The sequence below is a fragment of the Carettochelys insculpta genome, chromosome 4 (genome assembly GCF_033958435.1).
Source record: "Carettochelys insculpta isolate YL-2023 chromosome 4, ASM3395843v1, whole genome shotgun sequence".
NCBI classification, from domain to species: domain Eukaryota; kingdom Metazoa; phylum Chordata; order Testudines; family Carettochelyidae; genus Carettochelys; species Carettochelys insculpta.
The window spans coordinates 123297706-123322519 of record NC_134140.1 but is presented as its reverse complement, the minus strand read 5'-3'; the positions used below and the strand labels follow the sequence as shown (position 1 = coordinate 123322519).

General features: G+C 39.4%; 1 protein-coding gene across 3 annotated transcripts in view; it reads right to left on the bottom strand.

Annotated features, from left to right (window-relative positions):
• WDFY3 (WD repeat and FYVE domain containing 3) overlaps window positions 1-24814 on the bottom strand; it is a 284323-nt gene that overhangs the window by 92797 nt on the left and 166712 nt on the right. For 2 of the 3 annotated variants that reach the window (XM_074993680.1, XM_074993681.1), the window contains 11 exons: window positions 24442-24553; window positions 23846-24036; window positions 19474-19626; window positions 17343-17416; window positions 17077-17238; window positions 15374-15468; window positions 10001-10121; window positions 8038-8255; window positions 4954-5189; window positions 2668-2802; window positions 132-311 (listed from right to left, as the gene is read on the bottom strand). In XM_074993680.1, the coding sequence (XP_074849781.1) occupies window positions 132-311; window positions 2668-2802; window positions 4954-5189; window positions 8038-8255; window positions 10001-10121; window positions 15374-15468; window positions 17077-17238; window positions 17343-17416; window positions 19474-19626; window positions 23846-24036; window positions 24442-24553 (1677 nt within the window). The remainder of the gene's footprint in view (window positions 1-131; window positions 312-2667; window positions 2803-4953; window positions 5190-8037; window positions 8256-10000; window positions 10122-15373; window positions 15469-17076; window positions 17239-17342; window positions 17417-19473; window positions 19627-23845; window positions 24037-24441; window positions 24554-24814) is intronic. The other variant, XM_074993682.1, reaches the window with a different exon arrangement.

Genomic DNA, 24814 nt, shown 5'->3' with positions numbered 1-24814 from the left:
TTGTGTTTTTGTTTTTGTTTTTTTTTTCCTTTAAACATGTAGCCTGTGGTAAGCTGTCATTTGAGAGATGTGAAAGGCAAATTAAATCCCAATAGCCTAGCTGGAGTGATTTCAATCTTTCAGTTACATACCATCTCAGAATAGGGGCGAATGTTAAAAGGAAACACAGTTGCTGCCAATGCACACAGGAACTCTGGGCTCATCCACATTGAAGTCAGGTCTGGAACATTGTGATATAAATATCTAAAGAACTGCATCAAGGTGACCGGATATTCTCGAAGCCAAGAGCCTTCTTCCTCTGACTGCCAAGGCTATATTGAATAGAAATTGCAAAAAAATATTGTAAATGGCAATAATTAAGAAGGAAGTTTCCTTCTAAAGAACTATATTTTCTTAGAGCAATTGCTGTCATCAGAGAGCACTTGGCAACTTTTCAGATGTATGACTTATTTCATGTTATGAAAGAGGAAACAACTTTCTCCATAGACAAGTAACTATTTTCTAGCTAAGTTAATATTTAATACCCATTGGTATGCAAAGAATACCATACAGAATTCTGTAATACTTGGATATTGTATCTAAACCTATGCTGCCACCCCCCACTTATTCATAGTGGAGTTAGCAAGCAGTTGCAATCTCAAACTTGCTATCTGTTGGTGCTGTTGCACCACACTTAATACAAGCATAGTAACTTTAACATAAGAGAGCAGAAGTCTTAACATAGCCTTTCCCAAATAATACTACACTTTTCAAAGAAATTCAAGATGAGGCTCAGTCTCTTGGGTGGTGAGAAAATGTACCCTTCCAATAGATGCCGGATCACTTTTGGGTGATAGCATTCTTCTTCCATCTCTATTGCTGCTTTCCCTCCTTGTTTGGAAGCCTCTCCCACAAAACTCCCTGGACCAAGTCTCTGGTAGCTTCATCCATGAGAAATGTATTTTCTCTGCCAGTAAGAGCTCAACTATACTGTCAGAAGGGCGAGTGGAAAACTAATAACCTTCTTTTCGCATACCCAGCTAAGCAGAATCTGATGGCTCATGCACCACTTTAAGATACAACTTGTTTTTTTGAATTTGAGGTTTTCAGAAATATCCTATGGCACTGAAAAAATAGCATTTATAATCCAAATAGGGAAAAATATAAATTTAAGAGGGTCATGACAGATTTTATTCTGTTTTCAGAAATGGGTTATATTACACACTGTACAGGTTGAACCTCTCTAGTGCCGAATCAAAGAACTTGCTGAACCATAGGAGGTCAATATTGACTAGCAGCTGTACCAACACTTAGTGGGCTCTTAGAAAACATTAAGGGGTAAATTACAGTTAACCAACAGCCCGGAACACTGAGATCCAGGACTGGTGACTGTAAAGAAGCTTTATGGCACCACAGGAAACTTTTCCACACTCATGATAAGTGGTCATCCGGCTAAGTAAAATCATGTTGCACTACGGATGTTGCTGGATGAGAGTGTGCCAGAGTGAGAGGTTTTACTTGTAGTAATTAAAATGTATCTTCTATATCTGTATAAATTCAATTAAAAATTTGCAGGATAAACAGCTCCCCTTTAGCTCTTTGGTAAGTTAACTACAAGTTAAGGTCCAACCCAATGCGGAAAGGATAATAAGCCATCGTAAGCCAGGAACCAATATCAGAGCTGAAACTCTGACCTGTATCAGTTCCTTTAACTTCCACAGCTGTCAACTTCTACTATTCATAACAAATACTCAATAATGACTCTAGCTCACACAGAAAACTAACTACAATGAGAGGGGAATTTCCAGTTCACCAGTTTCTTCTGTTCAATTATACGTATTTATAATGGATAGGTGAAATCCCAGCACACTTTTTTATACATTCACACCTTGTTTATCTACAAAGATCCAGATCCACAAATCAACAAAAGTGTGCTTGGTATTTCACAGGCATGAAATTCTGTATTGAGAGACACGGAGACAGATCCCATGTTAATATCAGCCAAAGCACATGTACAAAGGAGAAAGCAGATGAAGAAAAGAAACTACTTCATTTTTATAGTTTTATTCTAACCTTTGCTTATTTGCTCTTTTTGTGCATGTTAATTCCTGTCTATTTAATCCCATTTGCCCTGTTTTACCCTTCTCTTCCTATGTAATTCTGGCTTCTTTAGCCTTCCTCAGGCACTACCCCTTCACCTGCCCACCAGCTTCCACAGACCTCCCCTTTTTACCCATTTAATATGACATCAAGAGGAATAAAACAACCAGATGAGATCAGTCCAACAACATGTCAAAAGCTAGTAAACTATTGCTGAGCCTGGAGAAGTGTGTTCTCCCAGTGTGTGAGTCTCTCCTTGAAGGTCTTGCAGCTAGAAGTGTAAGGACAACGGCTAGGATATCATGTGAACAGATACATGTACCACCCCCCAAGTAATGATGGGAATGCCCAACTTGCTCTTCTGATTAGTTTAGAATCAGTAATAAAAAATGCATTTTCTGGTATCTAATGTATTTCCTTCCGCAAGAAACTATTAATAGTCAATTCAAAATAAGAGACAGATTTATAATTCTGGCTTGCATCACTGTTAATGCAAAACTAACCATTCTAATCTGTCTTTTGCATTTAGGGGTTCAGTAGACACAAGGAGGTCTGTACAGATGAGTGCCAATGGGACTTTATACTTACTGAATTCAGCATGCTCCTGAGCATTCCCAATAATAAAAAGGCAGCTTCTGTGCAAACACTGTTGATTGAGGACACCACAGTGCCACTGGAGGCAGGAACTCCAAATATAAATGTCCAGATAGAATCCAGATCAAACTATTGTAGATAAGAGAGAAGAAAGAAAGAAAAACCAAAATTAACATTTATTCCTATGCAACTTGATTCATTTTCCACTTCTCTCTATTACTAGCAATTTGTTCTCTTATTCTGATATTTCTACATAACTAAATTAAAGCAGGTTTTATTTTATCCAAGCTTCAGACTCAAAACAATTGCATGAAAAGATCATGCTGTCAAAAGGAATAATATGACAATTCCTCTCCTTAATGAACGGAGAGAACCAAACATCTTTTTCACAACACTATTCCAAATCTGAAAGCAAAATCTGTCAACAGGATGTTGTACTAATGCTGTCATCTCAACTTACTTGATTAGTTTACAGAACAAATATGTGCTGCACATTTAAAAAATAAAAGACTTTTTCTATCAAGTTTCAAAGAACGCAATTACAAAACCACAGAAAAATGAAGAGAGAAATTAAACTGAAGAGCAGCTCCCCTTCCTGAAATTATATGGTTGCTTAAAAATACTGATCAGCCCAGGATATTAAGTTATACATTTTTTAAAAAACTTAACTAACTGTCCTATTCACTTGGTCCTTCACCAAAGGTTTGTATGCAAGATAAGCAATCATGGAATAAGAGGGAAGGCTCTCTCATGGATCAGTAACTGGTTAATAGATAGTAAACAAAAGGACAAATGAGTGGTCTGTTTTCACAACGGAGAGAAGTAAGTAGCCAGGCAGAGGATCTGTACTGAGACCAAGGTAGCTTAATGTACTCAGAAATAATCTGCAAAGAAGGGTGAATAGTAGGGTGCCACAGTTTGCCAATGATAAAAAATAAATCACTCAAGATAGTTAAATTTATGCTGACTGTGAACAGTTACAAAGGAATCTCACAGAACTGGGTGACTGAGTAACAAAATGCCAGATGAAATTCAACACTGATTAATGCAAACTAATGATTATTGGAAAATATAATCCCAACTATAAATAAAATGATGGGGGACTAAATTAGCTGTTGCCACTCAGACAAGATCTTCACATTGTCATGGACAGTTCTTTGAAAACAACTTGCTCAATGTACAGCATCAGTCAAAAAAGTTAACTGACATTAGGAACCATTAAGAAAGGGACCAATAATAAAACAGAAAATATCAACATCCCTCTCTATAACCCAAGGTATACTCAGACAATGAATATTACATACGGTTGTGGTTGCCACATCTCAAAAATAGATGTATTATAACTGGAAGAAGTATACACACTGTGTGTACTGATTAGGGCTATGGCACAGCTTCCATTTGAAGAGAGATGAAAGAATAGGATTCTTCAGTTTGGAAAAGAGACAATTAAGTGGGGACAGGAGCAAGGTCTATAAAATCATGAATGGTGAGAAGAAAGGAAATGAGGAAATATTATTTATTTCTTCATATAACACAAGAACCGGGGATTACACAATGAAATCAATAGACGACATGTTCAATAAACCACAAGTGCTACTTCACGCAACACCACTGAGTAAACCTGCAGAACTTGTTGTCGGGGATGCTGTGAAGGTGAAAAGTGTAACTGGGTTTTCTACATAAATTTAGATGCCATTTTAGAAAAGAGCATTTATATAAAAAAACAAAAACAAACACATCACTTTTCCTGTTAAAATCCTAACACTGCACATAACCCTCGGAGGCTGTTGCCTCTCTCTTCTTCCTCCAGGAATGTACACCCAATAACATTTAATGGAAAACAAGAAAAAAAACAAACTTTTCTAGAAAACAGAATGGGTTTTTTTAACAGAATTTCCAATGCTGTGACATTTTTTGACCCTGTTTCTATAACTACCTTTTCAGGCAACCCTTTAGGGTCAACACAGAGGACTGATAACTTCAACGCAAACTCCACACAGACACCAGTGTCAGTTCCTCTCGATCTGAGCACAGAATCTGGGACTCAGCTGCTATTTCTTATAAAATGTCTCCAAATTTTTTCCTCTATGAGCAACCTAGCCTGTACATAATAGCAGCAACTATCACCAGTTTTTTTGTATGTCAGAGCACATTATCACAATTGGAGTCCCAAACATCAAGCTGATAAATTGACAATGGAATCATTTTTGGGACAATTAACCTATTATTCTTTTTGGTATTATACAGAATTATATTTATATCTTTCTAGATAATCCCTACCTGGCAACCCTGATTACATCGGCTGCTGATGACAGGTGCACTGACCTGCAGGTTTTCAGGCAGCTCAGTGACTGGCTGCTGTAGGAAAAGTGCCATGAGGAGGAAATACAGTGCAGGCACATTAGTATGCTTAGGGAGAAATGACTGAAGAACTGGAAAGCCTGGAAAATGACAAGCATCCCGGTTAATTTCCCTGACAGTTGATTTGCCACCAGCACTCCTGCCAACATTGAACCCTAAGAGAAAAGGAAATGAAAAAAAGAGACAAAAATACTAACATGTAAATGACTTGTTTATAACATCACTTTTTACTCAATTATACAAGAACAGAAGGGAGCACTTTAAAAGTAAATATTAAAAATGAATTTATACATATATCACATTCCTATTAATACCAACTTATATTTTTCAATTATTAAATTAACAGCAAAAACTTCAATCATAAAACCGTCTCAAAATCAGATGGATGTTACAGTACGAGTTTCTCAGTGAGCAAAGGAATTATAATGCTACTTTAAATAAGTGAGCCATCTAGGCTCTGATGAGAGTCAGTAAAGAGTCTTTAAACCCCTTGTAAAGGACACCATATAATTATATTCCAATGGCAAGAGGGAGAAAAGTTTCATCATAATGCCAAGTAGTTGGCTTATGTTAAGCGTAAGTTTGACTGCCAATGTGAATGAATGAAATTTAAGGCATTTACCCAGATATGTCATATATGACTAGGTTTTAATTTTTATTAAACAAACCAATTCACGATGAAGGATTAAAATACTCTTAATTTATCTTTATTTCCTACTAGAAAATGGAGCCAGAGTTAACTGAAAGCTACCAGATGCCACAAGAGAGTCAATTTATACAGGGCAGCTCCTTCCAGACCCCAGAAATGTTCAGTGATGGGGAAAAGGGTTGAATGGACAGGGCTGGTAAATAATATACACCAAAAAAGGGGACAAGCACAGCAAATGACCGTGAGATGCTAGTTCAGCCTCCAGGACTACTCAGATATTTGGGCTTTCTACTGACATTGGCAAGGCCAGTTAGATTGAAATTCACACACATTTCCCTTTAAATGAATGGTTTCATATCTTATTTCATTAGGAATCTGAATGTCTTAATATAGAAAGGTTCAGACATGATAATCTCATGCACGGCTATCAGCAGTTTTAGAAGTTTTGAACCAGCAATAATTTTAAGCATCTCTATACCTATGGTCTGGCTAGGTGTCCACTTTGATATAACTTAACCCCCACTCCCAAAAAATGTCTTTTTAAGTTTGGTCTCTGTTTGTGATGTCCCCAGGCCTGCCAATGCAGGGCAGCAAAAGTGGCAATTGCCCTGGGTCCCTTTAAATCACAACTAGAGTGCCACACTGGGTACTCCAGGTGGCTCTGTGAGATGAGGGGCACACTGCGCCCCTTCAGGTCAAAGCTCTGACCTTTCTGGGGGTATGGAGCGAGTCCCCTTCCCAAACTTGCTCTGGGGCCCACAGTGATGTCCTCAGAACTTCTGACTGAATTAAAACTTTTTGCTACATGGTTGGCTTTAAATTGTATTTAGAATAAATACTAAACAAACTATTGTCAACACTGTAAAGCATCAACAGTTCTGAAATCTTAAGAAATGCAAATCCAAATTATGTCTAACATTCATACCTTAGAAATAAAACAAATTGGCTGTGTCTACACTACCTCCCTACTTCAAAGGGAGGGTGGTAAGTTGGGTGTTGGGAGTTTATTAATGAAGTGCTGTGGCGCATACGCAGCACTTCATTATGCAAATTCCACCCCTGCAGCAACTTAGAAGTGTTAAACTTCAAAATGCCAGGTCGCATCTAGCCATGGTTCACCTGTCGGTACTTCGAAGTACCCGGGGTACTTTCAAGTCCCTTTACTCCGCAAAATGTGCCGCAGCACTTCATTAATAAACTCTAGGCTCCCTTCGAAGTAGGGAGGCAGTGTAGATGAGCCCATTATGATTAAAGATTACCCAAATGGTATGACATCAGTGCTAACAAAAGGGTACACAATGTAATTTCAGATAACTCTTATTTTTCAGAATGTTCTTCTACCTCATCATTCTTTTATTAATATCTGAAAATTGTAATTGTCTTCACAGTTTACTATCCTGAGGGAAACATTATGGAAGTAAATGTAAACACAGAGAATCCATGCTATTATTTTTTGAAAGGAATAGTTATTTTTCACATAAAATAGTCTGTTGAGAATTACAGAGTGGTATGACCTGGCTTTTAAATTTCACCGAAATGTGCAAAATTTATATTCCAATTTGTAGCTTGAAGAAAAGCACTATAAATGAACATTTAAAAATATGCTTTTAATAAAACTTCATATCTTTCTTTAGTCAAAAAATGATGAGCACAAGTTCCTTAGAGTGGAATAAGACATTTTATTATACAGTGACATGATTGCAGGATGATTTGCATAAAAGGTACTGCCTGAAATGCTGTTGGGGCTGACAAAGTAAGGGCCTGATCCCAATCCACTGAAGTTAGTAGATTCTCCCATTTAATTGCAACGTGCTCTGGAATCACACCTTAAAAGAGGTAAATGTTTGAGAAACTCACTCTTCATCAGGTTGGGAGAAAGAGCCATGCTGGATAGAATATACACTTAGATGCTACCAAGTAAGACATCATAATTATATACAGACTCATCAGACAGGACAGGTACACATCTTTTGGTTGATATGTACAGTTTGTCTCTACTTCAAGCTGAGGTGTGATTCCCAGCTTGAGGAGAAATACTTCTGGTAGCTATGGTCAAGTTAACAAGCTATACTGAGTGTAACGGCAGCAGTGCAATCAGTGGTCTAGATGCTCTGATTATTTACTTGTGCTAAACAGGTACATATTTCAGGTGATAAGCCATTACTCCCGTTTGTGCTAGCCTAAACAAATGGATGGAGCAACCAAGGAAAATCAAGGCAATAAACCTTTTAATTTTGAAAACTATTTGATAACACTTTATGTTCTAACAAATTTTGTAATAGTAACAAGCAATTCCTAGACAGTAAAAATACTGAAAGACACACCCTTGAATCATTGTAATTAAAAATTCATACCTAGCACAGTGCCAATTTTATTTGTCAACACAGAATCTGTTTGATCAAGCCAGCCTCCACCGCAGAGTCCTTCTTTAAACTTGATGAGAATAGACTGATTACTTAGCAGGACCACAAGAATTCTCATGGCTGCAGTTACTGTGGTAGAGTGCAGATGTTCTTCCATAAACAACATAATCCAATCAAAACCCAGGGTCCTGACCAGTTCTTCACATGCCCTAATAAAAAAAAAAAAAAAAAGGGTAAAATATTTCAAGATTTTTTCCGATGCATAACTTGGGCAAGAATCAAAGTTTCCATACCAACAAATTCAGACAAGAACATCAGAGAAAATTAAAATCATTCTACGCATTGGACTGGCTTCTCAGTGCTACCCGCTACGGAAAAAGGAACTGTCAGTCAGATTCCTTTAGCAGGCATCATTATAACACCAAGAACATCCTACTTAATTTGTTTCATGAACTAGTCCTACTAGTGACAGATAACCTTCCCCCACCACCCTCTGCTATATAAATGTTTCTGTTTTTTTTGTTTCCATTTTTCATCAGAAGTAGGTTTTACCCACAAAAGCTCATGACCTAATAAATTTATTTGTCTCTAAGGTGCCACAGGACTGCTTATTATTTGTGAAGTTACAGACTAACACAACCATCCCTCTGAAACTACAACTACTATAGAATTATCTTTATTTGGTTCAATGGGATGAAGGAATGAGAACAGTCATTGAGACTTAAAATTTGCTCTCAGATTACTCTAAAAACTGGGATGTGGAATTTGTGAGGAACTTCTACCCAATACATTTTTCTTATTTCAGTAATTTACATGTTATCTGGTTATAAAGATGCTATTCAAAAACACTGAAAAGCATCAAATCTGTGTCCTATGCACAGGCAGAAGGAAAGTGTCAGAAAAAGTGTAGAATATATACATCATATACGTATTTGGGATATATTTGAGAAGCCTTCTTTGTGGAATACCCAGATTATATTTGATCTTAGATATGTATTGCCTAAAAGCTACAGTGTTATGTAATCCACACAAATATATCAAGCGCTCTAAGCAGCCACAGAGTGACTGCTAGAATCATTTAAAACAGAAGAGTCAAACATGAGTGTTGTTTCATTAACTGTAAATTCACTGCTCTTCATGGGAAATTTTATATATTTTAATATTTTAATGAAGTTAGTGAGAACATTTATACACTGAGGTTGACATTTAAATTTTTAAGTTTTCTGGAATTTGATTGTTCCTCGTGCTGTGAACAGGAATGGCATTTAATATATTTTACATGTTCTCTATGATTGCATATGAAGTTGTTACATAAAAGTTATCAAAAAAGAATTAAGGAGACCATTAGGAAATTCTGAACTTGGTTTTGTCTAAATTAAGGGCTAATAAAACACAGCACATCTGAAGACCTCCGGCCTCCTTGCCCTGGCCTTTAAAAATGAACAGATATAATCATTAATTTGTTAGTTCATGAAATAAATGCAAAACTTTTGTTTTTCTTAGGAAGTGTCCACATAATTCTTCCCTGGTGCAGCTACACTATGAGGTATTCATAACAGTGAACTTCGTAGCTCAGACTGGGTGGCTATTTTTACCATCCTACTGTCTAAACACAATTAAAGGCTGATTTTGGGGGATGCAGACTATTATTAGATGAAACAGTAAAAACACTTGCATCCTGTGCTACCACTGTTGCCACCACAGTTGAAACTACATGGTTGAGGAATTACAAATCCGACTTTTTTTTCCTCCAGTGTAGCCAAAGCAAAATCATGATTTCAATGACACCTGTGTAAACTAAGAATAAGTTCACGGAGTTCCCCGGATTTATCTCAGTATAACTAGTGATCAGAGCACGCTTCAGCAAACTTTCTCCCACTTTGCCTATTATCAAAAGTTACACTCACTGTTAATCACTTTCTTCCTTTCCAGCAGCGGAATTATTTGTACTTACTGCAAGTTAACACTCGTCTTTTCTTTAGACGTGTACAAAAGTTTGAGAAGGATATCTAAAAGTCTGTTCCGCAGAAGAATAAGATTGGCAGAAACAAGGCCTCCAAAATCATCCTCAGTTCCTAAATAAAAAATATGGGAATTAAGTGAAATATGAAGCATATAACTTTTAAGATTTCTAAGCAAGTGCACTCTAAAATAATGAAATCTACCATCAAAAGCAGGTTGAACAACAATATAATCAAAATGCGGTCAATTCGGATATAAAGAATCATAGAATCACATGACTGGAAGGGACCTTGAGAGTTCGTTTAGTCCAGTCCCACTCATGTCAGGATTAAGTATTATCTAAGACCATTCCTGACAAGAGTTTGTCTAACCGGCTCTGTGAAATCTCCATCACTGGAGATTTGTCTAACCTGCTCTGTGAAATCTCCATCACTCCCAACCTAGGCAATTGACAAAAAGGTTTTCCTAATGTCCAACCTACAGCTCCCTTGCCGCAGTTCAAGCCCATTACTTCTTCCCCAACTTCAGAGTTCAAGGAAAATAATTTTTCTCGCTCCTTCTTGTAACAACCTTCAACACCCTTGAAAACTTCTCAGTTTTCTCTATTCCAGACCAAACCAATCCAGTTTTTTCAATCTACCCTCACAGACAGGGCCAGATTAAGAAAGGGGTTTAGGGACTGTTGTTCAGGGACCTGGACTAAAGGGAGCCCCCACAAGAAAAGATGCCTGGGCTGCCAAAAATAAAGATCTTTTTATGAGGCCCCCTTAGCCTGGGGCTCTGGGCTCCAGGCAGTAACGTCCGTGTGTAATCCGGCCCTACATAGTAAAGGAGAGGGGCAGAAGGCTTTGCACACTGCCATTTCCCCTGCTGGGCTGAAACCACATCCCAGCCAACAGCAGGGAAAGCTCAGTCCCTGGCAATTGCAACCAATGGGACCTGTGTTGGGCTGTGCCTCTGAGTGAGCACAGAGCCCCCACAGACTGTGCTGAACCACCTACTTTCACCCCTGCTACCACCAAAGGGAAGCTACCCCAGGGTAGGCAGCCTACACACAGACCCCACACACTCCAGCCATGAGCTTCCTCTCAGACCCCACACTCCAACCTTGAACCCACTCCTGAACTCCAATTGCCCCATACAAGCCTCATCACAGAATCTGCACCCCACTGTCGGATCCATCACACCCTCCCACATTCACCACCCTCCTGCCTAAACCCACAGTGCCCTTCCAGTTCCCTGAACACCCCATTTTGGCCACATCCCATAGCCTAGACAGCCCCACAAAATCTACTAGCCCCAATACCCTACTCATAGGTCATGTTTTCTAGACATTTAATCATTTTTGTTGCTCTTCTCTGGACTTATTCATATTTATTCACATATTTCCTTAATGTGTGTAGGCATTGATAGCCCCCCCACAGGTACAGACATGCCCACACTCCCTGCATGGACTGTATGTAAAAATAGACCTCATGATCCGGTCAAAGTCCAATGTGCTAAGCATGCATTGACAAATACCCAAAGAACAGGAAAACAGTCCAAACCACAACCTGGTGTACTAAGAAAACCTCTAAAAACCAGGAAGACAGTCTAAACCACAGACTGTCGGGGCCATCTGCACCCCTTGTCTGGTCCCAAAAAACGGGCACTGGACTGTCCCAGCAAGCTAATTGGCTCAAATGGTTGCTTCCGTGTCCAAACCCCTATAATAGCTGGCTTCTCCTCTCTCCAAATTGGAGACCTGATGAAATTAACAAGCCTATCGGCTGGCCTGAGTCACTTGTCCCTTCCACCAAGACTCCGGACCCTCTCAGCCAGGTGTTGGTGTGGGCTCTGCTCGCCCTTTGCGGTTTGGTATCTGCCTCGTAAGTATTCCCTTCTACCCCTTGTCAATGTGTCAGGTTGGGTGGCTAGAGCACACTAAGAAACCCTCTCTCTCTCTCTCCCCTCTCTTGCCCTCGTCTTCTCCTCCCCAGGGTCCCATTAAAAACTTAAGAAAAACAGAATTAACTAATAAAGCTTGCTGTATTCACTATATGCCTGGTCTCAGTCCACTTCTCATTATGAGAGCTCATTTCGCTCACTGAACAATGCACTGCCAAGAACTGGATAAAACACTCCAGTTGAGGCCTGATCAGAGTGGAATAGAGCAGAAAAGTTACTTCTCATGTCTTGCTTATAACACTGCTGCTAATACGTCCCAGAATGATGTCCCCTCCCACCCCCCAAGACTGTCACGCTAACCACTTGTATTTAGCTTGTGATCCACTATGAGCCCAAGATCCCTTTCTGGAGTACTCCTTAAGCAGTCATTGCCCATTTTGTACATACCCAATTTATTCCTTTTCATGCACTGTACTTTGTATTTGTCCTTACTGAGTTTCACTGAACTGAATAATATGTTCCTTATCATGCAATGGACAACAAACCCACTCTTGCAAAATAAGGAAAGAATAAAATTAATTTCATTTTCTTTTAGGCACTGATTCCAAGTATATCAGGACAGCCACTTCCATATCTTATCTTATTCGCACACTATGACATTGGATGCATCAAAGTTGCAAAATGGCACCACTGAGAACAAAAAAAGTTCCATTCTTCTGCACAGGGTAGGCAGAGATATTGAAAGTACAAACTTCTTAAAGGACTGTTAGTCTTACAGACCCAACAACATGTGCGGTGCTGTGCAAATAAAAAAGAATTTCCCAAGAAGTTTACAATCGAAGTGACAAGCACAATACAAACACAAAAACCCTTACAATATGCAATATATGTCTTTCTTTCTACTGTACCTCCTTTTACTCTAGCTTGTGAATCTGTGCATTTAGACATAGACTAACATCAAGTTTTTACATTCTGCAGGAAAAGCATCTTTTGAGGGAAGATGGTGGGAGGCTAAGAGACTATGAGTGCATGGAAGGTCACAGAAAGAAGAGGGGGCGTTGATTGCAAAAATGTTTCTCAAACATTTTGTCTGAATGGACCAAACTGTAATAGTGGACTTAAGGTTCAGTAATCCCTCTAAGGCTACGTCTACACGTGCACCCAACTTCGAAATAGCTTATTTCGATGTTGCGACATCGAAATAGGCTATTTCGATGAATAACGTCTACACGTCCTCCAGGGCTGGCAACGTCGATGTTCAACTTCGACGTTGCTCAGCCCAACATCGAAATAGGCACAGCGAGGGAACGTCTACACGCCAAAGTAGCACACATCGAAATAAGGGAGCCAGGCACAGCTGCAGACAGGGTCACGGGGCGGACTCAACAGCAAGTCGCTCCCTTAAAGGGCCCCTCCCAGACACACTTTCATTAAACAGTGCAAGATACACAGAGCCAACAACTAGTTGCAGACCCTGTATATGCAGCACGGACCCCCAGCTGCAGCAGCAGCAGCCAGAAGCCCTGGGCTAAGGGCTGCTGCCCACGGTGACCACAGAGCCCCGCAAGGGCTGGAGAGAGAGTATCTCTCAACCCCCCAGCTGATGGCCGCCATGGAGGACCCCGCTATTTCGATGTTGCGGGACGCGGATCGTCTACACGTCCCTACTTCGATGTTGAACGTCGAAGTAGGGCGCTATTCCCATCTGCTCATGGGGTTAGCGACTTCAACGTCTCGCCGCCTAACGTCGATTTCAACTTCGAAATAGCGCCCAACACGTGTAGACGTGACGGGCGCTATTTCGAAGTTACTGCCGCTACTTCGAAGTAGCGTGCACGTGTAGACGCAGCCTAAGTGTCACGTCCATCTGTCGAATGAATTTTGTTACGTGCATGAACAGGGATATGATGTGTAGCAGGGTAGGGGCTGAGAGGTTTAAAGCGTGAGAGAAGCCTAGGGCAAAGGGTGAGGGTGTGTGGGCTCCGGTGCAAGAATCTGGGTCTGGGGTAGAACTGTGGATAAGGGTTGCAGAAGGGAGAGAGAACTCCCTCCCAGCCCTCTCTTGCTGCAGTAGTTCGGGGCCTGGTGAGAGGCACCCCTCCACAGACCTGGAAGCTCTGGTGGGGGCAGGAAGGGCTGGGCGAAGCCAGGGGTGAGACAACTCTCCCCTGCCAAGGCATGTCCAGCAAGGCCGGGCTGGGTGCATTTCTCCAGCTGTGGCAACTCCACACCTAGATTGGGTAGCAGAACTTCTCCCTACCCACAGCTGCTCCAGGCCAAGCCAAGGGGATGAGCACCTCTCCCAGACCACAACAGCTCCAGGGAGGCTATTGATGAGCTGGAGACCTTCTCCCTGCCTGCCTGGCCCTTGATAGTCTTCTGTGTAGCCACACAGCTTAGAAAGAATTCAGTTTAGGATCTTCTTGTTCGCTGATTCATTATCTCAATTTCTCCACTATCGGACTCATGTAATATTCTTGTGTCAGCTACAGAAAACGCTTTCTTTAAAAATAATGCTAGGAAGATATTTACATATTTATTTTGCTTTTACTGCAATTTATTAGCTGGATACAGGGAAGAGAAATATGCCCAGTACCATCTCACTCAATACACAAAGAATTCCTGTACCACTAAACAAAGGATCTTCTTTAAACAACTAAAAGCAAATTCCTTTAAATAAGGGGGGAAGAAAAACAAAATTCAGAGACAGAAGTACAATACACATTCTCTGATACCACCTCCATTGAAGAGTCTACTATAGTTCTACTGTTGTAATAGCAGCTTTCAATTACAGTTACTAATGATCTATCAGTAATGAGACAGTACTAACGATGGGACAGGAGTTTCACAGAAATTTTGAATGTTCATTTCCAGAGGAGACCACATTATTTATTTATTTTGCATAAAACATCAGACCACACTAATTGATGCTTTCACTTGTTTTTATTGAGTGAGAGAGATGCCGCATTTGGAGGATAGCTCCAGTCATTTCTCTCTCATTTAAGAGATGGAGAATCCCAGCTGTTTTGAAGAAGTGAGTGGAAGGATGTAGAAAGAAAATATAGTGTTAAGTGAGGGAAAACAAAATGAGAGCAGATACAAGCTTAGAGTAACAGATATCTTGGAGCATAAGTTTTCGTGGGCAAAGACCCGCTTCGTCAGATGCGTGAGACATGACTCATGCACCTGATGAAGTGGGTCTTTGCCGATGAGTGCTCATGCTCCAAAATATCTGTTCATCTATAAGGTCCCACAGGATTTCTTGTTGTTTTTGAAGATACAGACTAACATGGCTACCTCTCTGATTCTTGACACAAACTTAGGTACTATTTTTGCACACGACATTTAAAACTTTAAGCTCAAGTCAAGTACACAAAAAATTAAAATGTAGACATCATCATCAGCAACCGTTCAAGGGTATTTAAGCATACAGAATGCATCCTGGATGATTATTTCTCAAAGATGGAAAGCTACTTACCAGTATCAAGCTTTTCTTCATTGTTTATTTCCATGACAACAAACTTCTCACAGACTGCAAATGTAGGCAGTGTAGAAGAGATGACCTGTCCAAACCTATACGGATAGAAAATTACAACATGTATTTCTGTGAGTGATTGATGTGAATTCTTGATAGATTAAAATCCAACAGAATAATAATACTAGAAAAAGGAAGTTATACCAAAATTGTTTATCCAGTCACTTTTAAAGACAAAGTTTGCCTAATTTAATACTGGTGGTCAACTGATATGCATACCAGAATGCAGTCACTTTGACCCATTTGAGCTTGCTAGTGTAGTGTACTTACTTACTAGGTAAAAGACATTGAAAATGCTGTTTTAAGAAAGGAAATTTATAAATACCTCCAGAGCCAGACCAAAAGGAATGTTAGATGGCATAGGCGACAATCACTGCTCAGACATAGTGGCATTCCCCAAGATCAGGAGGTGGCAACCTGCAGCTCTTTAAGGAGTCACCTGCAGCTCCGAGTGCTTCCGCTACTGACACCACATGCATTTCCTGAGCTGCCCCCACTTGAATGAAGCCCACAGTTGAAACTGGATTTACCTACCTATAACTGCAGGTAATATATAATATTTCTTTTTTTTAAATCTTATTTTCTTTCTCTTCTCTTATTTTGATGACAAGTCTCTGTGGTAAAAGTCACCACCTACCATGGAGTTTTCAATTGTTGCAACATTCTATGCCACCGAGATTCTCGCTGCTGTCAGAAGTACAGGGAAAGCTGACTGTCATGAGGTATGGCAGAAACAGGGAACTAAATATTACAACTTGTTCATTTAGTAAAAAAATGAAAGCTATGCTTTATAGTATCTGAATAAATTCTGCCCTGCACATTAAAAATGGAGCCAGGCAAAATGTTTGAGCCTACTGAAATGTTTGGTTATACTGAGGTCAAGTGGCAAAAAACAACAACAAAAAGCAACATCCCACACCAAAATATCAACCAGCCTTCCCTCCACAAAACACAGCGATGCTCTAACCATATGCAATAGCATAATTTGAACCCTGCAAATCCATGGATCTGGGGTAACCGTATCCATGCACATGGATGCAGATATCCATGGCTCATTTTTGTAGCTATGAATACAAATTTTGGATCTTGGCCCATACAAATTTGCGAATATCAGCTTTATATCCACATATCATTTTTGCAGATGTGCATACCAATTCTGTATCCTCTAATCAGAGCATACAAATGCCAGACTTTATCTTATCAGAAAATCTGACCTTTTGGCAAGAATTAAGTCTCAGAGAAAAGAGTGATAAATGTTGACAAATGCTGAATTTTAACGGTGTCAGTATGGGCTCTAAAATAACGTCTCAATTTAAGTAGACATGACATACAGATTTAACAATATCCAAGAAAATTTCAAAATCTTGTGTAGTAACTGGAATTGGAACACTACGTGCCTGCATTACTACCCTACGTACTGGAAAACGCTATAAGGCATATCAGTGTTCATTTATTTCTGTTTTAGACTTAAGATACAAGTCAATGCACTGGCTTTAAACTATTTTCTGTGTTTGATTCTGCCATTTCTACTGGAACTATTCCATACATAAACTCTTTATTTCAGTCACCATGGTATGATTACTATTAGCAGGTTTGTTGCAAATGCAGTGGTATCATTTAAGTAAGTCAGTAAATGTATGTGCTACCTGAGCAGGTCATTGCTGCTGGGGAAACCTTGAAGCAAAAAGCTCAGCACATTACTAATTGCAGCAATAGTGGGTTGGGATAAAGACGTATCTCGAAGAGTCAACAACAGTTTGGGGATTAGCTGGAACTCCCTCATTAATTTAGCATTCTTTGATGCTTCACTGAAAGAGAGAAAAAAATGTCATAAATAAGAACCACCTCTTCTGTGTAACTGTGTAATTTGTTATTCCACAGGCCTTATTATGAGTCCAGTGTCAACTCATACCTGGACTCTGTGAGAAGTTCAATGAAGTGCTCAAATAACGAAAGATGAAGCTCATATGGTGCGTGAAGCCAGACCTAAAAGAAAGAATACACATTTTGCATACAAATCTTTTTTCCTTGTTTGCCATAAACAAAAAAATTAACACCCTACTTAATACACCAAGAAACAGACATTCCCAAGCGAACTGCTTAAAAAAGGCAAAGAGTGGATTAAAATCCCTTCTGTATGTCATAATTTCAAAGCAAAAGTACATGGCCATCAGGCCCAAATAAAGTTCAAACAGATGTAAAAAAGACTACAGAAGAATATAAGGTACCAAAAGTTCTCTCTCTTTGTAGAGTAAAGTGGGAGTTAAGTTGAATACCATCAGGATATAGCAAAACTAGGCTGTGTGAAAACCTTGTTGCCCTGATCCTGATTTTAACTACACCCATTTTGTGTCTCCTCTGGTATTACTCTAGATTTACAATGTTGTACATGTGATCCAAATCAGGTTCTACCCGACTCTTCAAATATATTTTAATTGACACAAAGCTAAATCACTTTGCAATAATTAGCCTAGTTTCTTTCCCCTAATTGAATTAGCCTTATTAGCACTGATGTAACACTCCCATCTCTGTATGGATGCATAAATCCCTGCCAATTAAAACTTTAAACTTCACGCATCTGATGAAGTGAGCTGCAGCTCACCCTGATAAACTTGTTAGTTTTTATGGTGTCACAAGACTCCTTGTTGCTTTTGTTTCTATTGTGACCCTGTTCCAGAAGTGGAGATCTGTGGTAAGAGGTCTGAATTTTTTCAAATTCAGGTGAGATACATTATGAAGAGAACATCAGTGAGTATACAATCCTTGTATGTATTATCATAATTCAACCAGCAAAAAAAAGTCACAAGCTCATTTGTCTTTTCTTTAGATTGCTTGTGAAAGTTTAAAAGCAAAAAATTAACTTTGCAATTCCTGAATACTGAGTCATAGGCTTAATGTATTTATGCACGTCAATATCTCTTGATGGAGTTTCAAAGCACCTCACTGACACTAATGAGAGCTCTAAAATTCCATGAAAAGTTCGCTAAAAGGAAATCCTACAGAAACAAATAGGGTCAATTGTCACATAAGGGCTCCTTAGTATGTTCCCAAATGTGTATTTTAACACCTAAATAGACACCTTGGGATGAAAACTGGGCACTTTCCATACTTTAAGAGCTGATCTGATCAAGACAGAATATCTTATTAAGTAGGTAACATTTGAAAATAGGCCTTCCCCATTTAAAACAACAGCCAAGTACTACAGAAAAAAAGAGCACAGGTAAAAAGCAGAACTCAAAAGTGCATGATCACAGTCCTGTGTATTCTCTTGTATAACTTGTTTTGCTATTGTTTGCACAATAACATACGATAAGGACAGAATAATAGCATGTAACTCTGAATTACTTTCTTGTATAGGTTTAAAACTGTAAGCTTAGAGCTCTTTTCATAAGCCAGGCACAAAGAAGTTTAATGGTGATCTGACAGATTCTGGAGATACTGTACTGGAATCTTATCTCATTGTTATTTTTCAGCACACCTTTTGTGTTTTATTATAGTAAAAAATTCAGGTTATCACAAACTGCTGTTCTGCAAATGTCAGGATCTCCTAAAATAAAAAGGTCTCCCTTTTGCATCCAGTAATAATTTTATTAGCTGCAAAGAAACTGCAGCAGGAAGAGTTACCATGAGAATCACACCACTGGTAAATCAGAACCTATCCACATTTTGCCCACTGTACTGAAATGGCTATGCCTAAACTAGAAGCATCTGTTCACACAAGGTATTGTTGGAAGAGATGTCTGGACAAAACCTGTTGACAGATTACGTCTACACAAAAGCAGATTGATCTTTTGATCCACTTTATCGACAAAAGGGCCCCCGGAGCACCTGCACAGCTTTGCTGTCAACAGTTTCTGTTGACAACACACATTTTGTATAGACGCTCCTGAATTTTGTCTACAAAACTCTCTATGATAGACATGTATAATGTTCTTGCAATAATCCTTTTCCCGCTTGTGATTTACTGTCAAGGTATTATATTTTAAGCCCCTGTATCATTAATCATCATATATATGTCTAGTTTTCAGGGATGCTATACATACTTCAAAGTCACACAGCAGATCCTGGAAGGCAGTTGAATTTGGAATAATGGAGGTTTCATGCCCACTATCCACAGTTCCCACCAAGGAAAAGGTTAAATGTAGTATGTGGCTGTTCAAAAGGGAACGTTTCTTCTTTAGCAACATTGCCAGTAACTGGGAAGAAAGGTTACCAACATACAAACATTATTTTAAAATCACTGTTCCTGTCACTCTGTATTTCAAACATTTTTCAGAAAATTTTAAAAAGAAAATATTAACCTTGTCAAAGTACAATGGAAGTAACAGAGGGACATGGCTATCATAAATCTATTTCAACAAAAAAAGAGCTTTTATAAAATGTAGGACCAATAAACTTGCTTTAACCTTGTAAGCTTGTCAAGCGTGATGAAAAAAATCAGGAAAATGGAATTAGGATCAACTGGAAAAAGGCAGGCATGTTGCACTGGAGGGATATTTCCCTGCTCCTAAAATATCTAATGTTCTTTTCCACTGGCTGCAGCACACATCTAGTTCTGCACTGAATTTGTACGGCTTTTGCACCTCAAACAAAGGTCTCCCAAAACACTGATTCAACATGGCAAGTGAAACACTGTTTAAAGGCAAAAGTTAGGAAGGCTTTTCAAATCTGAAGTTTAAGTAGTAGGGAGGGAAATATGAGGAGATTCAAAGGCAGCTTGCAATAGTACTTCATCTCAAAAATTGGAATGGCTCTGAATCCTACCTTTTAGTAATCCTAGTCTAGTAAGTCTATAAAACAGACCCTGGTTTTTTTGTTATTTTAGGACTGCCACTAACTCCGTCCTGCTGCACCTGCGAATTATGGTTCTTTATTAATCCTCAGCAAAACACTGCATCAGAAAACCAAGAGAGATTAGAATTTCAGTTGCAATAAGCTGCCACCTCCTCCTCTTCGTCTTCCTCAATTGCTGTGAGGGACTCACAAGTAGTACTTAAATACGAGGTAGGTGTGAGATTCTAGATTGCAGAGGTGGGTGCAGGATTGCTGTTCAAAAGACACATCAATAGACAAGTCCTGTGCAAAGCCATAGTGTTTTATAAACCTGCCGACTGAGCTCCATCTAGCTATCTTACAAATATCAAGTAAAGGCATCTCTTGAAGCAATATCACAGATGTTGCTTGACCTATTGTGGAATGACCAATTTCCCCATAAGGGTGAAGAAGACTAAATAGTTGATGAGATGATCTTTGACTGGCTTTTGTTCAAAGTTTCTTTGAAAGGATACAGTCTGAACCATGATCCCTACTACTATGTCAACAAACAATCTATGGGATTTCCTGACTGTTTTTATTCTCTGAAGATAAAAAGCTAAGGCTCACTCAATGTCAAAGAAATAGAGGCTCCTTCTGAAGATGTTAGAGATTTTGGGATGAACACAGGTAAGGAAATACAAAAAGTGCAGGTGAAACTAAGTCTGCTCCGGCAATGAACTTATGGTATTAATATAATGAAACTTTGTCCTTATGGACTATAGTGTAAGGAGAATCCATCATCAGCACCCGAAACTCACCAACCCTAATGGCTGAGGTGATAGCTATTAGGAGAGACATGGAGCAAGAAACTGTTCAAGAGGAGGCTTAGTGAATATGGAGAAAACAATGTTCAAGTTTCATTAAGAAGTAGGTTTTTTTCTGATTAAGCCTTTTCAGCATCTGCTGTTCAAGAGCATTGCAAAGATCAAACAGCCCCATCACAGCAGATGGTATGTGCTGATTACTCTCTAGGGCACTATTTCTTAACTTTCTGAGACTACAGAACACCAAACAAGAGTCTCAGAACACCAAACAATAATGTTTTTTATTTAGAATACCTTTGAAAATTTTCTTCAAAAAAAAAATAAAGTTGTCTGACCAAAAAAAAAAAACCCCAAACAGCCACATATACAGCAAAACCAAAATTAAGTAATTTAATCAGGTATCATAGCAATGAAGAAGTAACATTGTATCGGGTCTTAGTAACAGAAAAGATGTATCATTAGTGTATTCTACCAAATGCTTGAGGCACACTTGTGAGCTGTTCACAGAACACCAGTGTTTGTGGCACACAGTTTAAGAAACACTGGTACAGGGGACGCATAAGAAACTGACAGACCAACCTGCTCATTTCAACAAAAGAACATAGTCCAGAAGGAGAAGAGTATCTGTGGGGTCTGGGAAACTTCACCCAGAGAGAAAATGCTTGTACTTTGATTCCTACTGGAACCCTTCCTACTATTAAAAAAAATTTTCTGTACAGCTTGAGAACATGATTGCTTTAAGAACAATCCCCATTCAAAAATCAGGTTCAGCTGTAGCAGCCATGGCTTGGAATGCCTGATCTTGTTATTCCCCTGAGTCAGTAGACTGGGAAATTTAAGAATGACTATCAGTGCTTGAGGTGACATGAAGGAGAGTCAGGAACCAAAATTATCTGGTCCTGCTGAATCATACACAAAATCTGAAGAGTGGAAATGGAGGAGAGGCATGGTTCAGATGATCTGACCATGGAAGAAGTAGAGCATCACCCTGTGAATGGTGACACCGGGCTCTTCTGAAACAGTATATGTTACAATTATTATTTGCTTGGGAGACAAACAGATCCCTGTTGTTCACCACAGAGTGTCAAGCTCCCACTCAGAAATGACTAAAAGGTGTCTATTGAGAGACTCTACCAGCATATTCTGATTTCACTTTGGTGCTCATGGATTGTCAAGGTTGGCAAGTACACAGTTTGCCGCATTGTAGACAATGAAGGGTAGTGTTGCAAATTCTTGGCAAGTAGGCCCTCGGCATGACAGAATTTGAGGATGCCCCAAAGAAATTTAAAGTCTCTATAGGGACGAGGACTATTTTTTTGACTTTCACAGGGATTCCTGAGAGAAGGAGTTGAAGTACATTTGCAGTTGACGCCTGGGTCTCTTGCCGTTTGACCTCAAGAGAAGGAACCAATTGTCAACTAAGGAGAAGATGGTGAAACTATGGTGTCTGACACAGACTGTTACAACAAAGGACCCTGGGGCAGTAGTGATTGGGGGAAGGGGGAACTCTCTGTACTGAAAGTGGTTGGAACCAACTATTAACCTGAGAAATTGTCAGTGAGTGGGATGAATGCCCACAGAAAAACAGGCCTCCTTCATAAAGAGCTGAAAACCACATCTATTTCCATGAATGGAATCAAAGATGCCAATATGAACATGGGATACTCGACTTTGCAAATGCAGTGCATGGCATGGTGAGGTCAACTACGGGTCTCCAGCCACCTCTCTTTTTGCAATAGGAAATGTGTCACGTAAAGATCAGTCAGTTGTTACTGAAAAGTAACCTGCTCCATCACTCCTTTCTAAAGAATAGATTCTGCCACATTTGAGAATGATCTTATGAGAATGGCCCCTGAATTGGGAGGTGGGGAAAGGGGCTATCATATTGCTGGAGTGGACAATGCTGAGTACCTATTTGTCCATAATTGCACTCCAGATGTTGAAAAAGACCCCCAAAGAACATGTACCCCTAGCCTGGGTGTGACTACAGACTCATGTCCTCTTCTCTTAGGTGCTTGATCTGGCCAAGTTCCCATCTCCCTGGGTATAGATGGGAAACAAATGGAAAAGAACTGCGCACTGCCATGACATGGGCTTCCCAGAGTCAGTGCAAGCAACACTGGTAGACATTGCTAAAAGAGAAACATTGTGGACAGGAAATATAAATTTTGAAGCCTGGAGTCCTGAGCACAGGACAATACCCAACTGGGGCGGGGCAGGAGGGGATGTGTTCCCCAGGATGAAGGGTGTGATTTAACAGCTTTAAAACACAAACTAATCAGATAAAAATATTAAAATTCTAGAACGTAAATGATTTACAGATCTCTAAATATATTTTCACAGATAAAGAAGAAAATGGAAGCTTTGGACATTGAAAGTTCTGACCACTCCATGTGCTGATGAAAAGGATATGGGGAGAGGTGGTGGGTCAGCCCTACCTTTTATCTCCTCAGTCCAAGGCATGAGGTGAGCCAGGGCATACATGCAGAGCAAGGGACACTGCTTACAATTTATCTAGCTCTAACCATATAGCACAAATGCACACCACAGTGTTACTTGCAATCAAAGAAGAAACTTGCTCTTTTGTTTTTAAAAATTCAACTTCAGCATGGCAACGTGTAAGCAACATAACTGATGTAGAACTCTTTCCTTTATCTTTAAAACCAAAACATCCAAAAGCCCTTATTTATATAACCATTGAATAGTAAGATAAGCTTAAAATAGCTACACAAAATATAATTAATAAAAAGCAATTTTAAGCATACTGAAATGCAAGAGTGTCATGTAGCACAGAAGTTCAACCTATGTAGACTGTTGTGTCTGACTTCTTACATACCTGATAACCTTTGATTCTTTCCATTTCTTTGCTGGCTAGTGGGTTGCTCTTTACTACACACACCAAGGCCTTCACAGCTGCATACAGTCCTTCTACATCTGACGCCATGGCTACCAGACCCAGAATAGCAGCAGCTCCACCAATGTATTGTAATGTAGTGGCAACGGGCTTCGGGACAAATGTTCTTACTCCTAAGCATAAGGCAGTAAAAATGAAATAATTAAGACCTATCTTGCTTTTTCTACAGGATTCATAAAAATTACAAGACTGACATATTTTCTTATCAGTTTCATTAAAACAAAACAAAGTTGATGAATTCTATTAAGCTCATAAAAAGGGGGAAAACTTGTGCTTAAGTTATTTAATTTGTTTAAGGAAACCACAGGTATTGTGGAAAGTCTTTGTGTGTTTTTAAACGGCAAACATTTAGCAAAGAAACATTAATAAAATAAATGTACTATACTAATAAAAGGTAATGTAGTCAGCCCTTATTTCATGGATACTTAATAATAACCACCTTCTAAACCTTTTTTTATTTACTGCAAAATCAAAAATATTTAATGCAGTAAACACAGATTAACAGCAAATTCTCTCACCCAAATATCCTATAAGAGCTGCACCAATGGTGCGTGCAGGTCCATTCAGATGTCCTGCGGAGTTGTGCAGCAGTTTCACTGGTGTAGCATTCTCATGGGAAGAAACAGCCAGCTGAATAAAATGCCATGAAAAAGGGTGATACAGTGAGAAGTTTTTTGTTGTTGAAAATGACGTTATGCCGCTACAAGGAGAATTCTGAAACATTCTGGGCAAACCCTATGGAATTAAGTTTAATACCTTTGCGAGCCCATTGTAATGCTAAAATGTAGTTTGCAGACTACTGTGGGATTGCATGGAACTTCTTTAGGAGCAGAAAGAATTAGTGCAATCTTTGGGAGCTATTAGGTTTTTCAAACAAGTGGGGGGGACGGA